This window comes from Pelobates fuscus, chromosome 6 (genome assembly GCF_036172605.1).
Source record: "Pelobates fuscus isolate aPelFus1 chromosome 6, aPelFus1.pri, whole genome shotgun sequence".
In the NCBI taxonomy this organism is placed as follows: Eukaryota; Metazoa; Chordata; class Amphibia; order Anura; family Pelobatidae; genus Pelobates; species Pelobates fuscus.
Genome location: NC_086322.1, coordinates 221,404,533 through 221,428,008, shown reverse-complemented (window position 1 = coordinate 221,428,008; position 23,476 = coordinate 221,404,533). Strand labels below are relative to the sequence as shown.

Sequence of the window (23,476 nt, the reverse complement as noted above, 5' to 3'; positions counted from 1 at the left end):
AGCAACATATATGTGGTGCTTAGAACCTCATATAGTGTTTTTAATATATGAATATGTGTTTAGATTCAGTAATAACTTTACTGAGTTCATGTGTATATATGGATGTAGAGATTGTAAAGGGATTATCCAATCACCAAGTGTTTTTCATATATAGTGCATGCACCTGTAGTCTCACTGCTCAGTTCTCACTTTGTTTATGCAGCCCTAGCCACACCTTCCCTGGCTGTGATTCACACAGCTTTCCTAAACACTTCTTGTAAAATAGACCTTTGTTTTTTTTTAACATGCTTCATTGCATTGTGTGTTTAATTCAATATGTATTATTTCTTAATCTGTTAATTGCCTGCTAGAGCTTACAGCAGCCTCCTGTGGGTGATTGAAGTTTAATTAACAGAGCAGGAGATGAGAACTTCTTTAGTAAACACAGTGTGCTGTAAAAATTTAACTTATTCTATTGGAATCTGCGTGAGTCACAGCCAGGGGAGAGAAGTGGCTAAAGCTGTATCAACAAAATAATTTAAAACCTAAATGGAAGCCTGTCGGAACTGATATTATAGGGGTATGATTTAATATACTGCTTTAATATATATACCTGTAAATGGAAAATTATCTTGAGAAACATGGCTGGTGAGTAACCTAATATGTTGATATATTTACTGTAGTAAATATTGCTTATCTGGAATCAATTAAGGATTTAACTCGGAAAGTAACAGGACTATATGGTCAATATATACTATTAACAAGTTCTATTTAAACAACTGTGCTAGCTTCATTAAATCTTGCACATTTGCAGAACAATCAATTGGCTACAGTCCCACAGTGTCCATTATTATATCAGTAATGTAATATCTGACAAATCAAAATTAAATACATGTACGCATTATTTATGTTCTAAACTGAATCTGAACTTTCCTTTCCTATATTACTATATTCCTGCCTGTATATCACTGATTACTGATTACTGATTAAATAAAATATAAAATAAAATACGTCCTAAAACGATAAAAGGCAGAATATTAAATTTGTGAAGGAAGGAAAACAGGATATTAAATATATCCTGGTGTTTATTATAAAGGCATGTATCAAAACCATGGTATTTAAAGGACCACTATAGTGCCAGGAAAACATACTCGTTTTCCTGGCACTATAGTGCCCTGAGGGTGCCCCACCCTCAGGGTCCCACTCCCGCCGGGCTCTGGGGAGAGAAAAAGGGTTAAATCTTACCTTTATTCCAGCGCTGGGCGGGGAGCTCTCCTCCTCCTCTCCGCCTCCAATCCTCCCTTTCGGCTGAATGCGCATGCACGGCAAGAGCTGCGCGCGCATTCAGCCGGTCTCATAGGAAAGCATTTATAATGTTTTCCTATGGACGCTTGCGTGCTCTCACTGTGATTTTCACAGTGAGAATCACGCAAGCGCCTCTAGCGGCTGTCAGTGAGACAGCCACTAGAGGATTTGGAGGCTGGATTAACCCTATCATAAACAAAACATGTTTATAAAATAAAAGGGTTAATCCTAGAGGGACCTGGCAACCAGACCACCTCATTAAGCTGAAGTGGTCTGGGTGCCTAGAGTGGTCCTTTAAGGGATTACATTTGTGCATTTACTTAACTGCAAACTCTAAATATATTAACACATTTCCTATAGAAAAGGTGTTGATGTTGATGTTATTCATCTTTTGATTAATTGTTTTTCCAATTTTTCATTGTTTTAGCCAGTCAAGCTAGAGATCTTTTATCGAAGATGCTTGTCATTGATCCAGCCAAAAGAATATCAGTGGATGAAGCTCTTCAGCATCCCTATATAAACGTCTGGTATGACCCGGCTGAGGTTGAAGCGGTAAGACTTTATAATATCATGTAAAACTCAATATTCCACAATAGATCATTAACTTGCAACTTCACAGCACACGCATGAAAAGCATCATGAAGGCACACAGGATGGGTGTATCATGTTTTGATCACTGTTGTGCACAGTACATATACAGTAGAACTGAACGAGACATGAATGTAGGGATTTTAATATATTGGCTATGCACTCTACAAACCTTCTTTCAAAAATACATTTTAGTGGATCATGCTTAAATTTTGTTCTTTGCACCACCATATAGCACTTTGAAGATGTTTTTCAATAAAAAATAAAACTATATAAAGGACAATGCTTAATTACAATAACTTCCTTCGGGCATGGTGGGCATCTGGTACATTGCATTGCCTTCCATGCACAGTAGAATGCTGCGAACTAAACAGCTCAGGTTTAGATATTATATATTACTTTGGCTACCAGCAACTTTTTCAGATTCCTTTTTTTCCCATGAACAGTGGCAACTACTTGCTGACTGCTCTCAACCAATGAATGGCTGTGTAAAACCTTTTGCACAGAATTGACCTTAGCCAGCCTAGAACAGGTTGAGTTACACTGCTGGCAACATAGAGGTGTGGCACTGTGTGTATAGGGTGTGTAGTGTGTGTGTTTAGGGGTGTTGAGTGTGTATAGGGGTTTATAGGGGATATAGAGGAAACAGCTAAGCAAAGTCTGACAGCACTGACAGCCAGACTGAGCACATACACCAGAGAAGCAGAGGCTGAGAGAATCAAAGCCCTCTTTACCAAAGAACCATACAAGGTGTATGCACATGTACAGGGTAACCACTACATCTCCTCCCAAGACCCACCCAGAGCTGAGACTGTACAGTACTAGAAGAATGTCTGAGAGAAAGAAGCATCTCATAACACCAAGGCCCAGTGGCTACTAAACCTGAAAGCAGACCACTGCATGCTGCCAGAACAGGAACCGGTCACCATCACTGTCAAAGATATCCAGCAACGAGTAGCACACATGACGAGCTTATCAGCACCAGGACCTAACATGATCCACACCTACTGGGTAAAGTAACTAACAGCATTGCACAAATGAACCAGCTACTAGCAACAGGCCTGACTAACTCGAGGCAGAACAGTACAGGTCATGAAGGACCCTCACAAGACCAATAACCTGACTCCCCACAACATGGAAACTCCTTTTAGGCATCGTAGCCTCCAAGTTCCAAAGGCATATGAGTCAATAATGGAACAATACTTGTATACAAGGAGATTGGAAACAACACCAGAGGATCAAAACACCAACTACTGGTTGACCAAGTCGTTACAAGGGATTCTAAGACCAGGCAGACCAATCTGTGTACGGCCTGGATTGACTACAAAAAAGCCTATGACACAATACCACACACATGGATACTGGAATGCTTGGCTCTCTACAAGGTCAACAAGACAATAAGAGCCTTTATCAAGAAATCTATGGACAAGTAGAGAACAACTCTAGAACCCAATTCTAGGACAAAAACACAAGTGAACATCAAATGTGGCATTTACCAAGGTGATGCACTATCTCCAATGCTGTTCTGCATAGGTCTTAACCCCCTTAGCCAGATCATCATGAAGAGTGGTTAAGGATACATGTTCAAAAGTGGAGCTACCATCGGCCACCTCCTCTGCATGGAGTACATCAATCTATATGAGCGGAACATTGACTCACTGATCGACCTAACTAGGATATACAGCAAGGACATCGGAATGTGCGGGCAGATTATAGCAAAAAGAGGGAAGAAGATCAGGGCAGAAGGAGTTCAAGTTCCAAACAGCTACAAGTACCTGGGGGGTAACACAAACGCATGGCAACCATGAGGAAGAGGCAAGGAGGATAGCAACATCCAAGTATCTCTAAAGAGTCAGACAGCTCCTGAAGTCCCAGCTCAATGGTAAGAACAAGAGCCAAGCAGTGTTGATTCTGTGGGAGTTCAAGATCCAAACAGACAAGTAAGTACTGGTCAACCAACCCGGCATCGTGGTGGTAGACAAGGAGTGGAAGATTGCAGTCGTGGTGGATGTGGCAATACCCAGTGACTATAACATCAGGAAGAAGGAACATGAGAAGGTGGACAAATACCAAGGACTGAAAGAAGAGCTAGAAAGGATGTGGAAAGTGAAGGCAGTAGTAGTCCCGGTTGTGAAAGGAGCACTCGGGGCTGTGGCTCCCAAGTTGGGGGAGTGGCCTCAACAGATTCCAGGTGGGACATCTTAGATCACTGTCCAGAAGAGTGCTGTTCTAGAAACAGCCACGATACTGCGCAGAACCCTCAGACTCCCAGGCCTCTGTTAGAGGACCTGATAATGAGGAATAAACATACCACCCAGGAGGGGTTAGAACATTTAGAAAATCAATTTTTTTAAAATATATATATGATATTTCCTATGCCATATCACCCTCACATTGCAGACATGGAAAAACAAACACAGTTACAAAGTTATACATACACAATTATGATACATGCACATACATTTGCTCAGAGCACCTGATGCACGCACACATACACGCACATGCATAGACACACAGACATAGTCACAATTGGGGATTGACAGGGTTTATCTAGCTGCCTTCTTTTTCTTACAAAATGTATCTGTTGTGTATATGTGTATGTGCCTGGGAGCGTATGTGTGGGAGAGATGCTTGTAGTGTTTCGTGTATATGAGGGGTCTGCAAGTGTTTTTGATGTGTGTGTTGTGTTTAGGGCCAGGCTGTTTCTTGTGTAGGAGGTGACTGTGTGTGTTTTCAGAGGGCACCTTTGACAGAGAGAGTAGAATCAAAGTTAATATTCATAGCCAGCTCAGTAACAGAAATCAGGAAAAGTAACAAGTGTGCTTATAGGCACACTTGCTACTATTTCTGATTTATGTTACTGATGATCTCCACCAATCCAGTGCTTCTCCAGAGAAAATCATTTGGAGGCTAGAGCGCATGAGTGGCAAATCACTGCCAATTAAATGCTCTCTATGAGCAGTATTTAAATACGAAGCAAGTCTGACTTGGTTCTTACATGGGCAGCACCTCTAGAGATGTAGTGGTCTGGATGACTTTAGTGTCCCATTAAACTCAGAAATTCGGGACAATGATGGGGGAAATTATTTTGTTGTCTTTAATACAAACCAATGTGTATAAAATAAGGTTTCTTTAGTACATGCATCGCCATTTTTTCTCTGGTTATTAATCAATGAGCCTTTTTTTTTTTAATAATCCCTTTTTTGATATGCCCTGAGCATGTGACAGCTGTACTTTTGCGTGGCCACTTGTGAATTAGCTCAGTTGGTTAGCTTTAGTCTTTGGATCGCAGGGTACACACACAGCCTTTAATCTTCATAAAGCAAGCTTTATTAAGCAGTGAAGTCAGATTAGTAGCAACAAGACCAATTAATCAGCTGACATTTTGGGTAATATTGTGCGACGTGGTACCTTTGGAGAAAAAGCTGTAAAAGGAAATATAATATTAGTGTTTTCTTGCAAGATTCATAACTCCTTCATTAGCAGTAATTTATAATCTGAACTTGCAATCTAGGAGGAATAGGGTTTAGGAACACAAGAAGAATAACAATGTATACAAAAGGAGAAGCGGTTGAACCATATAACACCTCTAACACAGCCTTCATCAAAAGTCACCTTTAAAGGCACACTCCACTGTTCAAATACAAACTTAATAAAAACTCACTGTTTAGTAGATATATCCCAAATGAAAACTTGCATGCATTTAATTATGCATTTCTTCATTGCTGGTACATATAAAAACAGCTTGCAAAACCTGCAGTACACTTGTCTGCTGCCTTTGCAAAACCTCCCATTTTAACCCAGTCTAGGCTTTTTGTGGCTGTCCAATCACTGGCTTCCGGATGCAGCTCCATGAAAACTCTTTGCAGTTGCTCTGAGCAAATGCTGCCTCTTGATTTGAGCTGTATTAAGCCAGCAAAACCAGGAAATAACAGGATCAGTTGTCTGCTTAAAAGCCAGGGGGGTGTTATTAGGTTAATTTTTAAAAGTGTAAATTTCTAATGAAATCTGCACTTTTTGCTAAATTAAACAGTACACACTCTTCACACATAAAGCTTTTCAGCAAGCTGAAGTGCCTTAGGGGTCTGGAGTGTACCTTTAACATAAAAAAAAAATATTGAAAAAGTACTCATTTAAATCGATATCGGCAAGGACAAAGGAAGGTCAGTCCCGAGTAATGCAAACAGTAAATAGAAGAGTGTCCACCTTCATGTAATCCAAGCATTTATTTCGGTATCCAGGCATCAAAGCCAATAAAATAAGTGCCACAGCAGTTTGAACTACCGCAAGATGGAAAACAGATTTACGCATTTCATTCAACAAACTTTGACGATGTCAGGATAGGTCGTCACCCAGCACACAAAACAGTCACACAGAACAAGGAAAAATAGACAGATACGTATTACTGGACCTCAGAATGGAAGGCTTAGTGTACAAAGTACAGAAAATAACCAATATCAATATACAAGCCACATGTCAGGGATAATAGAGATTCACAGAATCAAAAAAAATAAGCCATTAGTCAGGAATACAGAAATTGGAATGGTCAAGACAATCAGGGATCAATAAACCGGGAATCAAGTAATGAAGGTATACACTCTCAGTTAACCAAAAAGGAAACCGCAGCAGGACACTGACCAGATGTAACGCTCAAGTATTTATAGGCCTGGGGTGTTTCCTCCCCCAGAACATGAGTGGGTGGAAGCACTGATGGGAGTTTATGGTGATGACATCATGAAGTGGGCATGGCTTCACAGCATCATGAAAGACATAGAGCTACACCATTTGGCATCAGAAATGCTGGCAAATATGCCTGAGGGAGTAAAACTGATGTGGTGTCTACTTGGGGAGGTAGAGGCACAAGCTCAGTGGCGTAGCGCAAGTGTTTGCATCCTTACATGAGTTAAAATATGATGCCTATGTCTAGTAGTCTTCTAGAAGTGTTTTGTGGAGGAACCCTTAGGGTGCAAGGTAAAAGAATAAAATGGACTGCGGAAACCCAGTTACCTGTTGAATGATGGGAGAGCTATTATAATGAGAGACACAAACCAGAAAGATGTACTCAGTGCTATAATCTGGAAGACATTTGTCAATAAATTTGTCCACCTCATGGACTTGGCAGACAGTGATGAAACAGATGATGAAATGACAACAAAAAGTGGAAGGAGAAAACATGTAAACAAAAGCTTCAATTAGTTTAGAGAAATGATTGATTTGCAGTAAGTGGATGTTAGGCATGTACAAAAATTTGGTTCCTTTATAAACAAAACTGATACAGTGTTCCCTGCATGGCCGGCACTTGGTTAGCCAGCCAGTTTGATTGGCAGGCAGCCTAGTGTTCATTCTTACAAGGCTGATCTGCCAATTCTCCAACCCATATCACTGTCCTGTATTGTTGTACACCGCCCAATAGAGGGGAAGGGGGGAAGCAGAATCAGTTAAAATTGTATATCTCTATATATTTTTATATTATATATGTAAAAATATATATAATATATAAATATAGATTTTTCCTCCACTTTTTGCCTCTATTGAAACTTCTTCTCTGTTACAGTACCTTTTGTAGCCCAGGCTGTTAAACAGACTGGGGATGCCAATATGGTGGAGAGGGACACTTCCCACAGTCTCACTCCTCTTCTAAGCGGTTCCAACTCCGGCCACTGTAACCCCGCCCCTTTCATGACACAGCACAAATTACGTCATGGGCTGCCAAAATACACCCGTTTTGGGGTAATGGTTATAGAACTAGGGTCACAGGCTATAAAAAAGCACCATAGGGCGAAGATCATTGCCCTGTTGTGGTTCTATTTTTGGTTACCATTAGTGCTTGTGTATTCTCTGTATTTCTGGTTTATTGATCTCGGCTAGTCTAACTATTTTCCATTCTGTACTCCTGTGACTTTGGCTTTTTGCTTACCTGATATTTGGTTTCCCTGACCATTCTATATCTATATTCTATAGCAACATTAATCCCGGTATACGTTGTCACATCTATTATCAAATACACACTGCTTGTTTGGTCACTAGGTATCATGAAATTTCCCCTTGATCAGAGAACGAAGTGGTGCACAAATGCATCCATCAGTGTGCTATAAAATGTATAAATAATATTTAGATTTTTCAGCACACTGATTGGTTCATATTCGTGCTCTTTTGTTTTTCCTGAAACAATTGCATGGATGAAATTATCCAAAATGAAACCGCATATAAGAGGAGATTGAGAAAACCTAAGCTAATTTTTAAAAAAAATTATTACTATTATTATTGCCATTTATATAGCGCCAACAGATTCCGTAGCGTTTATGAATCCATTTGGTCCGTCTGAACATTTGGTGACAAATGTTTTCACAATGCACAAGTCTAGTGGTGGCTATATGAAGCTAATGTTTTCACAATGTACAAGTCTAGTGGTGACTAATGTGATTTAAGACAATACTAAATTAGATGAATCAGGCCAGTGAGACAAGGATTGAAAGCAACAACTGAAATGCAAGAGCAATGCATTTGGCATTTTAAACCCCTGGAAAAATATCTAATTATATTGGGATGCTCTAATAGAAATGTTATTCCCCCTTCTTCTTGTACATGCAGTAAAAATATAAATGTGCAAAGCAGTGATGTAGCTTGGGATATATTTTTTTATACTCTGTAAAGGATTAGTAGATAATTATTTACGGTATTATATAAAAATTTTGAATAATTAGAGCTTAGGTATTCAGGAGGCTTATTATTCATCCCTCAACACAATTCTGTCTTATGGCACTGTAAATGTTCATTTTATTTTAATTGACCAAGCAGCCGCAGACTCTTTTGTTATGCTAACAGCATACTAATTAATGAAAACTCTTTTCTACTTGCGATCTATCTTGTGCATGTTTTTTTTTCCAGCAGATGGTTCACATTAGGAAGGATAATGCCTTCTCACTATACTGGAACTTGCCAATCACGTCATTTGCTTGATTGCTCATAGGTTGCGTTTCAGGTGCTTAGCTGTGCTAATTCAAGATCTAAAACTGAACTCAATATGAAACATTGCAAACATGCTAAAACTTCTTCTATGAACTCGAGTTGATTCCAAACTAATGAAAAGTACTATTATAAAATGAATCTGCACTACTATTTGTAGGTTAAAGTTAATCAAGGGAAAATGATTATTTTCACCAATCTCACACCATCACACTTATTTTATCTATTCTCTCCTCTCTCCTGTGCATAAAACACAAACTCCCACCACTTTTCACAAGTCCTGATTTATGTATTTATACGCGGAGGTGCAATGCCTGGATCTCTCTGTGACTTGAGTTTGCAAATGTGTTACTTGGCAATGTCCATGCTGCATTCAATACATTCATTAGAACGTGATTTCCCATGAGCAGTTGCAGCAGTAAAGTGCAATATTTGTCATTTATCATAGAGACAGGCATCATTTTCTACAATTCTGCCCATTCCTTGAGGGAGTCAGTGTGATACAGAAAGGCTACATGTCTCCATTAGTTAAGGGTGGGAGTGAGAGATAGATTTGCTCAATATGTATGATAATAAATAGGTCATAAAGTGTGTTGTTAATGTTGGGTGGGTGGATGGATAAAGGCAAACAGTGCTAAGAGAGAATTTTAAAGCGGAACTGTCACCAGTTCCACCTTCCCTAACTCTGTAAGGTCAATTGAAACTTTTATTGGAGTATACACTAAAAACGGTAAGTATTAGGCCCACATACTATGTAGCATTTATCTGTACTAACTCCATCATCTACCCACAATGCATCTTCTCCCAGACTGCCATTTATGCACTTGGTGATTGTGCAATGCTTTAACCTGATGCTGTAGCTATACAGAGAGCTGTGTGTGCCCATGCACATAGCATCATTGGATTATGGTAGGGTTTTACTTTGTATGTCAGGCCATGCATTGACATCCATGCATGTGATATAAATCTAATTAAAATGTGTTTGGTTATAATGTTTGAGAATTCCACAGTACTAATACACAACTAAGACCATTTCATCTCTCTCTCTTTTTCTCTCCCTCTCCTTTAAATATATATATACATATACACTAACAAAACAGGAAAAAAAAATCCATGTATTTTATAACACTAACAACTGTCAAATGTCTCTTCTAAAAAATCCAAGTTCAGGAAAGTGAATCAATTATAAACAGTAAAGATTTTACCTAATACTCTGATCAGCCTAGCTTTGTTCAAGAAGGGATAGTGAATCACTCTGTTACTATATTACAATTAAATGATAATGGATTAGAACTATTGATTATTACAGTGCTGCTGTACTATAAAAATGTATTTTTCTGTGTAACTGGCATAACTCCCATTTAGAATGTTATTCTCCTAGAAAATCCATGCACACTGCTTACTGGTATATACTGATCTACTTTAGATTTCCAAGCTAAGCAAGTCCCTGATTGTTACAGTTTTTTGCAGACAGCTTTTTTCAATCTAAAGGTCACTATAACAGATTGAATGCTGACCCTAGCTTTCAGTCCCTTTATAATATGCAGCCTCGGTTTCTATTTTTAACTCTGTAAAAAGATATTTGAACACAATGCAAAATAAAAGTATAAAAAAAAAAAAAAAAAGCAACATTGATTTTAACCTGCAGAGATATCTGTTATGAGCATTTTATGATTTCATTCACTTTCCATCCCCATTCTCCTCTATTTTCAGCCTCAGGACCCAATGAGGGAGAGATGGAATGGACAGCCAGTCAAAACACAGAATAATGAAAAGGTTTATATCCTATGTTTGTAAATGTAACAACCAAATGCATTTGTAATATGTCCCGGGCTAATCTGATTGTAATGTAGAGGTAGCAATGCACATAGACACGATGAAAGATTATTCTGCATTATATCCAACATACGTGTGACCATGATGTCACCTCTCGGAACTGTTATTACATAAATAATCACTGCATCTAAAATATACAACATGGGAACAAGTTAACATGATTATCAACGTTCTAAAACTGACTTAATGCAATAAACCTCCTAGGACTCATTTCAGAGAAAATTGTTTACAGAACAGTAAGGCAAAGGGTATGTCAAACCAGTATTAAATGTCAGTACAATCAATGTGTACTGCAATATACAATAAGGCAAATATTTTGTTTAAAAAACACATAGCCATTTGTGTTTGTAGAAGCAGCAATGTTTATTTTGAAGGGTTAAATACACCTCTAGTGGCGCTTCCATCTCCAGGCAAACTCGGCCCTGCAATTAAATTCTGCTGATAACAGCATTTGATTGGTGGACCGTGATGTTGCGTCACGCATGCATACTTTGCTCACTAATGCTTCTTAATGAGAAGCATTCAATTGGACGGGATCACTGAAGTCATGCTGACGTCTTCAGAGTCAGAGCGGGTGGATGCAATAGCTGAAAACAAGGTGAGTAATATTTAGTTTTTATCAGCAAAGGGGAATCGGAAAATGGTCACAGTGACAGAAGGAAGCCTATCAATTGTTATTTTCATGACTATTTGTTCCCTTTAAGGATACATAGTATAAAGTAAACAGTTCAGTGTAGTTATTTTTACAGAATGCAACTATATATACAAAACAGTTAAACAAGTTAAAAGTCTGCTGTTGACAGGGGACTTCTAAAATAATCAAAGGTAGTGATATGCTATAATTGCAGATTAAGAGGGCTAGCATTTCTCTGAATGCTCACAAGAAATGTTTATAGTACTTTAGGAGAAAAGAACAGATTTTTTTAAATCGTCCATGATCAATAAAAGAGGGACATTTTATCTGTTGTTTTGTATTTTCTAATAGCTTGTTTTCATAAATTAAATATCTAAAAGAGAGGGGAATAAAATGAAGCCATTTATAAAAGTGTCACTGACAGAACAATACAGCCAGGTTCTAACAATCAGAAGGAGAATTAGTTTGCATGTTGGGTCCTCCTGGTTTGGAACGTTGCCGAACGCTTCCGTTAGAACCACTTCTTCTAATCCAGCTCATGCTGTGCTTATTACTTTAAAAATACAATAAACCCTGAATGTATAATTGCAATTACAATTATGTCTATAACGCCAACATGTTCCGCAGCACTGTACAATAGGTAAATTAACATACAATACATTACATTCTAACTAAACACGTTTGACATATGGGAAGAGTAGATGAAGAGGTTCCTGCCCAAAAAGCTTACAATCTTAAAACATATGCATGATGTGTTTTCTCTGTGTGTGATTGTATTATTATTAATTTGTGTTACATTAGGTCAAAAACATTAATGTTGAAAGAACAAACATAGCTGCGGAGAAGTGATAATAGCCTTGTAAAAGTGCAAGGTAGTGTGCAAGGTATAAGTAACGGATTCTGCTCTCTAACCTAAATACCAATGTCTTAACATCTAAATGGGCAGATAGCTGCATTTAAAATATAGAAGGTGTAGTTGATCTGTAGTTTGATAACATTTCCTAAAGACCTATGTTTTAATCAGATAGACGTCAGCATTTCAGAGAAATTGGCAATTTTTACTACTGTTGTGGAGAGCTTTGTAGGTTAAAGCAGGAATCACAGACTGAATCCCAAAGGATTCATCTATATCATTTACAAAGAGATAGATAGAGAGAGATATATAGGTGTTTCAGGCAACACAGACCTGCATTATAAAAACTATTGCTATTATAAAAGTGTAATTGTTCTCCAAGTTTAAATGTTGACTCCATTTCAAGAAAATTGAAAGGATCAAAACAAATCTATGAAGTTCGTTAAATTGTTTTACGTTTGCCAATAATTCCTTGTATGTGTCGTGCATTGTCTTCCCATGTGTTGATTTACACATATTTGTTTGTTTGTGTGTTAATGTATGTGGAGTTATACAGATGGAAATTAGTCTTCATTTTTGACTAGGATGACCTATTTAATACTAACTACACTAGAATGGAGGAAAGCATACTGGAAAATGGTTTATCCCTAAAGTATTTACAGGTTTTACTGATATTTGTTTTCTATTCTAATTATCCTGAACATTACTTGAACTATTTTTCCTATGGGGATCTTATTTTACAATCGAGGTCATGATTTACTCAGTGTAAATCATGGAAGTGGCCTCTAGTGGCTGTCAGGGAGACTGCCACTAGAGGCTTGATTAACCCTGCAATGTAAACATAGCAGTTTCTCTGAAACTGCTATGTTTTCAGCTGCAGGGTTAAAACTAGGGGGAGCTGGCACCCAGACCACTTCATTGAGTTGAAGTGGTCTGGGTGCCTATAGTGGTATAGTGTTTTTTTTGTTTTTTTTTAACAATGGGCCTATTCCATGGGCACGGGCCTGGAGCTGCAGTTCCATCAGCCCCTATGTTAATCCGGCCCTGCCTTTAGGCAAGACTGGGTCCCATAGCTCTTTCTAAGTTAGAAATAATAAACATAATTCCTAAAACTCGAACACATTTCATATAATAGATAAATATATAGTAGCAAAAACCTTCTTACTCTCACATCACAGATCTCCTCTAACTAGGTTGCACCAGAAATGATTAGACAGAGTAAGAAATACTCTGTTTAACAACCAGTCAACATTATGGTGGCTCCAGCTCTACATTATCCGATTATGTGTTGGCAATATTGGGGAACCTTCATAGGAAACACTTAAAGGGACACTATAGTCACCAGAACAACTACAGCTTATTGAATTTGTTCTGGTGAGTAGAATCATTCCCTTCAGGCTTTTTGCTGTAAACACTGTCTTTTCCAAGAAAATGCATTGTTTACATTACAGCATAGTGATAACTCCACTGGCCACTCCTTAGATGGCTGCTAGAGGTGCTTCCTGGGGCAATCCTGCCTAGTTTGCAGCACTGACATTCAGTGTCTCCACCCTCTGCATGCAGACACTGAACCTTCCTCATAGCGATGCATTGATTCAATTCATCTCTGTGAGGAGATGCTTATTGTCCAGGACTGTGTTTGACTTGTGTTGGCTCTGCCTCTGATCTGCCTCCTTGACAGTCTCAACCAATCCTATGGGGAAGTATTGTGATTGGCTACGACCACCACTTCTGATGATGTCAGTAGACAGAGGCAGTTCAAAGGCAGACAGCGGCAGAAGTAGCAGCTGCAGACTTGAATACAAGTAAGATTTATATTTAGGAAGGCAAGAGGGGGCCAGGGGAGCTAGATGGTGGGTTTAACACTAAATGGTCAGGAATATATGTTTGTGTTCCTGACCCTATAGTGATCCTTTAAAATTATCACATCAAAAGTTTTTTCAATGGTATTCCTTTCAGATTTTTTTTTTTTTTTACACTTTCTTTATTTTTATATATTTGAACATATTTATAGTTGACTAAAATACAAAAAGTAAATTGTTTTGCTTGCTGTGGAACAAAATTAAAAATTGACTTATATAGATGTTTGACTGACAGGTTATCTTTTTTTGTAAATGTTAATATGTTTTTTCCAGGTAAGCTTAGTGTTAAATCGTGAATATTTGTGTGCATATAAGTGCAAAAAATAAATGCATTTACTCACTTGTACAAATATTTTGTAAGCCATAAAAATTCTTATTAGCTGCAAACCCGAAGACCCTTCTCCTTTTTGCTCAGTCTTTGTCCAGTCATATGGTTCTCATAGAGACGCACTGATGACAAATCTCCAGTCCAAAATGTCTAATAGAGCTATATGATTTTTTTGGGAGATTTGTATAAAATCAAAACCAAAATACTTTGCTGTATTAGTGCAAGAATATATACATATATATATATATATATATATATATATATATATATTTCATGTATCCATTAAAATAATGACTTGCTCTATAAAGCTATAATAGACTAAAATGCATATTAGTCTAAACCAGCCACTGGGTGATGATGATTGGAGTTATGTTCCACATGAGCTGTTTATCAAGAGCTGACCTCATTATCCCATTTCATCAAATGTATATTTTAAGTCCCCCCAACCTCAGACACAATCTCATGAAAGGACTGTTCAGTTTAGCGGGGCAGGCAGTTTCTTAAATTGATGGGACATACATTTCTAAGAGAGTGGCTTGAGTTTTTTTTTCTCTTTCTCCTGACTTTTGCAGGTAGGATGGGCTGTGGTCAAAAACTAGAGTTGGTTTATGAATTCATTTTCTGTTATCAGAGATTCAGGAAGTTAAATTACCTCAGAACTGGGCAGCAGGAGCTTTGGCACATGTATGTATGTGCAACTCATCCAGACATGGGCAGCCTATACTAGCTGTCTGAAATTAGCATTCTCTGTGTGCTGATCCTAGATCCAAAAGTTTCACAAATCTGATATTACCTGCCAGGAAGAGAATATTCCAGCTGGCTGATGGACAGCCTGGAAAGGCTGCCCTACATACAGAAGAAGTGTATTTATCTCCATAATTATAGTACAAAAAGATGATAGGCGCTCACTATAGTATTTAACAGAAGATAACAAACAGGCAGCAGTAAACAATACAAGGATTCCCAGACTTTGAAGGTGGATATAACCCAAGAAAAAAACAGAGTAAACTGCGTCCAAGGTGTATGTACAGAATATTATATGTACATAGGTCTTCAAGGGGTTATACACATTGTGTCCATTGTGTATAACCCCTTGAAGACCTATGTACGTATAATATTCTGTACATACACCTTGTATTTATGTATTTATCTCCATAATTATACTTTTATTTTTTTAAGTTGTTATTTGCATCATAACCGCTTTAGTAAGATGAATCTTTCAAACATTCTCATCATATTTTTTCACCTAATGTTTCAACTACTAGTACTACTGCAATTTTAGTTCAAATTCTCTATTTTTTTGTGTTTCACAGCCACCTCCTCAGATATATGACAAACAACTGGATGAAAGAGAACATACCATAGATGAATGGAAAGGTACTGTCATACTATAAAGTTACACTCATCTTTACACCTTTGTCTACCAACAATGTGCATAATCATAGAGTATTCACTAAAGTGGGAATTCAAGGTGAATTTAAATTTAAGGTCAACCCGGGCAAACTGGAAACTTTTCAAATCAGCTATTCATTCGGTTCCACTACTCTGGACTTAAATTTGGAATTCATTTTGAAGTTATATTGAATTCTGACTTTAGTAAATAACCCCTATAGTTGATTTGCATATTACAATAAATCCCACTTATTTTCACCTTCACTCACAGAAGAATTTTCAACGACATCTACTCTTTCACCTTCTCTCAGTGTGTATGAGTTGTTGATGGATCAGTCATTGTGTGTGCTGGGCACCTGAACGACATAAAAATAAATACTGCATCAGAAATATAAATGATTTATTTTAGCCCAAATAAATTAATAATGATGCATTCTGCTGGCATTGTGTAAATCAATACTCCAACGATTACCAGTAAATGTATTTTACAAATAGTCATTGGACAAGGTAACTGAACATTTTACTCAGGGGTATTCCAAAAATTGTATTTGTGCTTCAACACTAATTGTTATGTTCAATAAATGTTTATTGTGTCAAAAAAACCTCAACAATAAGTACAAACAAATACCAAATTAAGACTAAGAAGTAGTACATAATTAGTGTGGAAAACGGAATGTGACAATAAACATTAAACATTATTTTTAGAACCTATTCAAAGTATTGCCATTACTTGACAACGGATACAAAAGTGAAAAATTATGTAAACGATTGTTTCTGAAAAATGATCAATAGACAGAATGTATTCTTCATAATTTGTAGAAAAATATCTTAAAATTTATTCATTTATTAGACCTGATTTGGGAAATCCAACATGATATATTAATTACTAAATGCCTTTGTTTGTTTTATAAATAATGGTTATTGTATTGAGTAACATTACAAATTTTTGTGACAACATTTATTAAAATCCGGTTTTAGCAAACATTCACCAGTCTTCACTCCAGGTCTTCCCTGCCCTCAAAGCAGCATAAGAAAAAGTATCTGGATTCGCTTCACAGACATTCATTTGCCTTTTGTTAAAGTTATCACTTTTTCGACAATCAAATGTGAAAAGCAAACTATAAATAAAACTAACACATAAAGCATAAAGTAGACATAATTCACAAGAACAGTGCTAAACTAGGGTGGAAAAATAAATGATATGCATTTTGTGTGCTGTGCACATGCTTGGTCAAGAGTTTTTTGAACTTTTGAAGAACATATGAAACATGTCCAGGGACACAAATGTATTTCACTATTTCCCAATAGCTCCCACTCCGGCAGAAATAGTCTTCTTTTTTACTATTGTTACCTTTTTCTTCTCCTTCTCTCTTTCCTTACTATTTTCTTCTTACTTACAGTAAAAAAAAGTTGGACTGTAAGACATTCTGACATATTTCTTTGTATATTTCATGCTTCTTGCTATCTGACCTTAAAGAAACAATTTAGTGTAAGTAATACAAACGTATTCCTGACACTATTGTTTTAAAAACACAGTCCCTCCCTCTAAAAAGATAGTTTACTTTGTGTGGAGACGCTGAACGTCAGTGATGTGCACTTGCTCTCGGAAAATAAATGTACTAAGATGGATCATGTTCGGAAGTTAGTTCGCCAGCAATGATAGTAAATATCACAGACCTTCTAAATTCCGAGCATAATTTATTTTAGCAGGTATGACAAGTTCACCACTATCTAGTAAATCGAGCTGTAAGTGGTTTACATGTTTTTGGTGGTTCCTGGACAAAAAAAAAAAACCCAGATAATCTATTATTGGAGAATTTACATTGTGAAAAAATTATATAAATAATAATATTCACCTTTGATTCATGTTTTTATAGAGCTCATCTACAAAGAAGTCATGAACTTTGAAGAGAAGACTAAAAATGGCGTAGTAAAAGGTCAACCCTCTCCTTCAGGTACTCTTTGTAAATAACAAAACAGAGAACAGAGAAACTGCTCTTATACTCTTTGTAAATAGTCACTTAAAGGGACACTATAGTCACCAAAACAACTTTTGTTTATGGAAGCAGTTTTAGTGTATAGATCATGATCCTGCAGTCTCACTGCTCAAATCTCTGCAATTTAGGAATTAAATCCCTTTTGTTTCTGTCCATGCAGTCCTAGCCACACGTCCCCTGGCTGTGACTCACACACCATGCATGAAAAACACATGGTTTCACTTTCAATTAGATGTAACTTACTTTAAAAGTTCTTATTGCCTCCTCTCTACAATGAACTGTAATCATACACAGAATGCTACTAAACGGCAGAGGATTGAGCAGTGAAATTATAGGGAAAGGATCTATACACCCAAACTGCTTTAATAAGCTAAATTTGTTTTGGTGACTATAGTGTCCCTTTAAGTATTTTTAAACTAACGTAGTATTATATGTTTATTGGTTTGGGGCACCAACAAAGAAGTATAAGTAATTCATACTTATCGATTTTCAAATTGCCATTCAATATCAAAATTGGAGAATTGGTGATGTCATGCTAAAATACCATGTTCTTTACAGTATTCTCATCACCTGCATGGCATTTGTTCCACCATTTTCATGTACATATGATGCATGTGTTGGCATAAACCAGGAACTACAGACACACCATTAAGTTTAAAAATAGCAGCTGTGGTAAAGACATAGCAAGAAGGTTGGGAAGCGTGCATACACTACTACATGGTCGTACCCAACATTTCGCTAGCTCAGCTTACCATCTTTGTAATTTTTTAAGAGTATATATAAAGATGTGGCTTTATGGGTATGTGTCATGTGAAGTCGTACTTGTACATATTCAGACTGGGCACTGCAGCACAGCTCTGCCAGATCGCAAGGAATGCAACAGGGAGAGGCACTGCTGTCATACTGCCACAGGCAAAGAAACCCCATGACAGATGAGATGGATGGAGAGCTAAAATGATTATATTTATTAATAAGCACCTCCTTAAACTATTTCTTTTATGAAAATGGGAACAAGAATGTCATGAATATTGTCAACCAGGGGACATGGAGAAGAGTATGTAAATGGGAACAAGAATGTCATGAATATTGTCAATCATGTGGGCATGGAGAGGTGCAACTTGAGGTGGAAACACTTTTATATCCACAATCTATTATAATATTCTTCTAGCAAATAGTGTATTAATTTTAGGGAGGGGGCACTGCATTCATTTGAGGGAGCAAAGGGGACAATGTGTTAAATAGGGGAGAGGGGGCAGTGTAATAATAATTTGGGGGAGGGAGTGAGGCAGTGTATTAAATTGGGGGAGGTAATGGGGTAGTGTATTAGAGTGGTGGGAGGGGGGCAGTGTATTAGTGTGGTGGGAGGGGGCAGTGTGTTAAATTGGGGGGACGACAGTGTATTAATCTAGGGGATGGAAGGGGGCAGTGTATTAAAGTGGTGGGAGGGGGCAGTATGTTAAATTGGGGGGAGGGCTGTGTATTAAATTGGGGGTGGGAAACAGTGTATTAAATTAGAGTGCTGAGAGGAGGGGCAGTGTATTCAATTGGAGTGGATGGAGGAGGGGCAGTGTATTCAATTGGAGTGGATGGAGGAGGGGCAGTGTATTTAGATTTGGTGGAGGGGGCAGTGTATTGGATTTGTGGGCAGTGTATTAGATTGGCGCAGAACGCTCCCTATGGAGATGCTGATTGACCGTGCAGCTTTTTGCCACAAATGCACAATAGCCTCCCAATGCTTTCCTATGGGAAAGCATTGGATTGGCTGAGATAATCAAGTGTGAAGAACACACTTATAGGACTTCAAAATCATCAAGATAACGTCCTTTGTTTTTTAACCATTTCAGTCCCATTACCAAATTTTTCTCAATATGTCAAGGTAGTTGTACTGAAACATTGATTATATGCACATAAACATCTTCGTAAAATAAATTTGCTGTTTTGTTAACTTTGAAGCCCTACGAGCGTGAGGTCGTTCAGTGTCAGTAAGGCAACATTTTTATACTGTACTTTTCTAAATAAACCTGTTTCTATGAAAACTGACATTTTTGTTTTTTTGCGGCCCATATAAACTTAAACCTTGTTTATTTGGCCCATGTTAGCCTTTGAGTTTGACATTATTGTGTGGCAGAAATGCCTCTGCCACGTGTTCCTGGAGGGGCCTGCTGGCTAGCCTTCTGCCCAAAGACTATGGGCCCTGCAAAAAGACATGTTAAAAAGTGACTTCCATGTGAAAATGTGCCTCTTCCCCTCCCCCCTTTTCCTGTCCTATTGTTTCCCCAGCAGGGCGTTGTCCCAGGGACACTGTCAGACCAGTTTAAACTTGCTGCTTAGTGCCTCCTCAATCTCCCATCAGCCCTTGCTATTGTCTGACCCCACCCTTCCTTGTACTATAGTGCTCTATGTAACCTATTGTATGTAAATGAGGCTGTTGGGGGTTTAAAATGTCTGTATAAATTGTAAGTGCTGGCTTCCATGAAACAGACCTGCTTACCCCTTCATGAAGTCTTGGCTCATGTTTTGGGGACTGGAAAGCTACACTCTGGGGATTGCTATAATCACTATACTCCCCAGGGTATAATCACTAGCTCTTCTAAGAGCTTGTTACTGCTAAGCTCTCCAGAGTAGGAGAGGTCTGCCCACTGGAAGCTGGACCATGGTCTTGGGTCCAGGGTGGGTGAAGGACGGCGACACCCCAGCACAGCGTCATCGCTGGAAGTGGGGTCTGCAGTACTTATGGTGTCTGGTGGAGTGCTTGGAGCCCTCAGAAAGCACTAGGCGGTCCGTCACAGCTTGATCTAAGGTGACGGTTTTCCTGCTGGTGGACACCAGATGTAGCATATGTGGCATGGTTGCCCAGTGGAATCCATGTAAATTGTCAAACACTAGCTGGCACCATAACTATTAGAGTCCACATTGGTTATGGCACTTGGAGTGTTCCTAAGTTTAAACCATGGGTGAGGAATCTTTGGCCCTCCAGATGGTGTGGACTACATCTCCCTTGATGCTTTGCCAGCATTATGGCTGTAAGAGCATTGTTGGAAATGTAGTGCAGAATATCTGGAGGGCTAAAGGTTCCCCACCCCTGCTTTAAAAAATAACTTCAAAATTAAGTTCACATATACTGAGGAAATCTGATTTGTTTTCCCTGCTGCTCTGTTAGTCCTGTGAATTTCAGGGCCCGTGAATATATACAGGGCCAAGTATATAGCATGAGTTTCATGAATTTCAGTGCCTGTGAATATATACAGGACCAAGTATACTGCAAGAGTTAATAGGATAGAACAAAATGCCCCAGCAAATGAGTTTTCACCAAGCCCTAGCAGAGCTACATGCTGCAGTAATTTCAGTAGCAAAAAAAAAAAAAAAACATTGTAGCAAGGACTGCAAGCATGCCATTTTCTTAATAGGAGTACATTAGTGTGATGAACTGCAAGCTATTTAGTTTGGATATTAAAAAGAGCAAAAAATAAACACTTGCTCCGGGCCCAACTCTACTAACTACTACTAACAAAGATAAAGGTGTGCCGATAGGGGATTAATTTCAAATAATTATGAGGTTTTGTAGGTAAGCAGTTATTATGGGAACTTGCCGGATTAAACGGTTATATTATAAATACTTGGCTTGAATTTTTTTGGTAGTAAACATTTAAAGGGATCCTGTAGTGCAAGGAAAACAAGCCTATTTTCCTGGCACTACAGACTCTTGGAGTGCCTCCCTCCCTTGGCGCTGAAGGGGTTAAAACCCCTTCAGCCACTTACCTTAATCCAGCGCCGGGCTCCGTCGGCGTTGGTGACCTCTCCTCCCCCGCCGACGTCAGCTCCCAAATTATTTATTTTTATTATTGCCATTTATATAGCGCCAACAGATTCCGTAGCGCTTTACAATATTATGAGAGGGGGATTTAACTATAAATAGGACAATTACAAATAAACTTACAGGAACAATAGGTTGAAGAGGACCCTGCTCAAACGAGCTTACATTCTATAGGAGGTGGGGTGTAAAACACATTAGGACAGGAATTTACAATCAAATAAGGTGGGCTGCCCTTTAGGAGAGGGCAAGAGACAGGTATGTGAGGTAAGGGTTAGTCTTGGAGGCCATAAGCTTTCCTAAAGAGATGGGTTTTAAGGCACTTCTTAAAAGATGCAAGACTAGGGGAGAGTCTGATGGCGGTAGGCAGGCTATTCCATAGGAAGGGAGCTGCCCGCGAGAAGTCCTGCAAGCGCGAGTTGGCCGTACGAGTGCGGACAACGGACAGGAGGTGGTCACGGGCAGAACGGAGAGACCGAGAAGGGACATACCTATGGATCTGTGAGGAGATATAAGAGGGGCTAGAGTTGTTCAGTGCTTTATAGGTGTGAGTTAGTACCTTGAATTGACTCCTATAGCATACAGGAAGCCAATGTAAGGACTGGCAGAGGGGTGAGGTGTGAGAGAAGCGACTAGAGAGGAAAATCAATCTAGCAGCAGCATTCATTACGGACTGTAAGGGTGCAGTACGGCTATTGGGGAGACCAATCAGGAGAGGGTTACAATAATCCATGCGGGAAATTACTAGAGCATGGACAAGCTCCTTGGTAGTATCTGGTGCAAGAAAGGGGCGGATGCGGGCTATGTTTTTAAGATGGAATCTACAGGATTTGGCAACATGCTGGATGTGAGGCTCAAAGGTGAGACCAGAGTCAAGTATGACGCCAAGACAGCGCGCTTGCAAGGATGGACTGATGTTGGTACCACAAACTTGGAGGGAGAGCGAAAGAGGAGGATCAGTATTAGGAGGAGGAAAGACAAGGAGCTCAGTTTTTGAGAGATTGAGTTTCAGAAAGCGGGAGGACATCCAGTCAGAGATGGAAGAAAGGCAAGCAGTGACACGTTGCAGGACGGCAGGGGAGAGGTCCGGGGAGGAGAGATATAGCTGGGTGTCATCAGCGTACAGGTGGTAGTGAAATCCAAAAGAGGTAATAAGTTTGCCAAGAGAGGCAGTATAAAGAGAAAATAGAAGGGGACCAAGGACGGAGCCTTGGGGAACTCCAACTGAGACAGGGCAAGGGGAGGAGGTATCATTAGAAAAGGAGACACTGAATGAGCGTTGGGAGAGATAAGAGGAAAACCATGAGAGGACAGAGTCACAGAGACCAAGCGATTGAAGAGTTTGAAGAAGGAGAGCATGATCAACGGTGTCAAAGGCCGCTGAGAGGTCAAGAAGAATTAGTATGGAGTAGTGGCCTTTGGATTTAGCTGCGATTAGGTCGTTAGTAACTTTGATAAGGGCAGTCTCTGTAGAGTGGAGAGGGCGGAAGCCAGATTGAAGAGGGTCAAGGAGAGAGTTGGAATTGAGGAAATGAGACACACGGGTAAAGACAAGTCTTTCCAGAAGCTTTGAGGAAAAAGGGAGCAGGGATATGGGACGGTAGTTAGAGGGGGTGGATGGGTCGAGGGATGTTTTTTTTAGTATAGGTACTACAGTGGCATGTTTAAGGTCAGCAGGGACGATGCCAGAGGAGAGCGAGCAGTTGAAGATGTGTGTTAGAGAAGGCACGAGACAAGTGGAGAGAGATCTAATGGAGCCGAATGCGCATGTGCGGCCAGAGGTGCACATGCATTCAAACCCGCCCATAGGAAAGCATTACTCAATGCTTTCCTATGGGGATCTTATTTGATACTGGATTCCATGAGGACGTCCAGCGTCAGATAAGTGCGATTTACTCAGTGTAAATCGCGGAAGCGCCCTCTAG

General features: G+C 39.0%; 1 protein-coding gene across 6 annotated transcripts in view; it reads left to right on the top strand.

Moving 5' to 3' along the window:
- Window positions 1–23,476, top strand: part of MAPK10 (mitogen-activated protein kinase 10) — a 267,785-nt gene that overhangs the window by 234,793 nt on the left and 9,516 nt on the right. For 4 of the 6 annotated variants that reach the window (XM_063458770.1, XM_063458768.1, XM_063458772.1 and 1 more), the window contains exons 10-13: window positions 1,712–1,836; window positions 10,552–10,614; window positions 15,665–15,728; window positions 17,621–17,698. In XM_063458770.1, coding sequence (XP_063314840.1) covers window positions 1,712–1,836; window positions 10,552–10,614; window positions 15,665–15,728; window positions 17,621–17,698 — 330 coding nt within the window. Of the gene's footprint in view, window positions 1–1,711; window positions 1,837–10,551; window positions 10,615–15,664; window positions 15,729–17,620; window positions 17,716–23,476 lie in introns of those variants that run through there. The other 2 variants (XM_063458771.1, XM_063458774.1) reach the window with 2 other exon arrangements.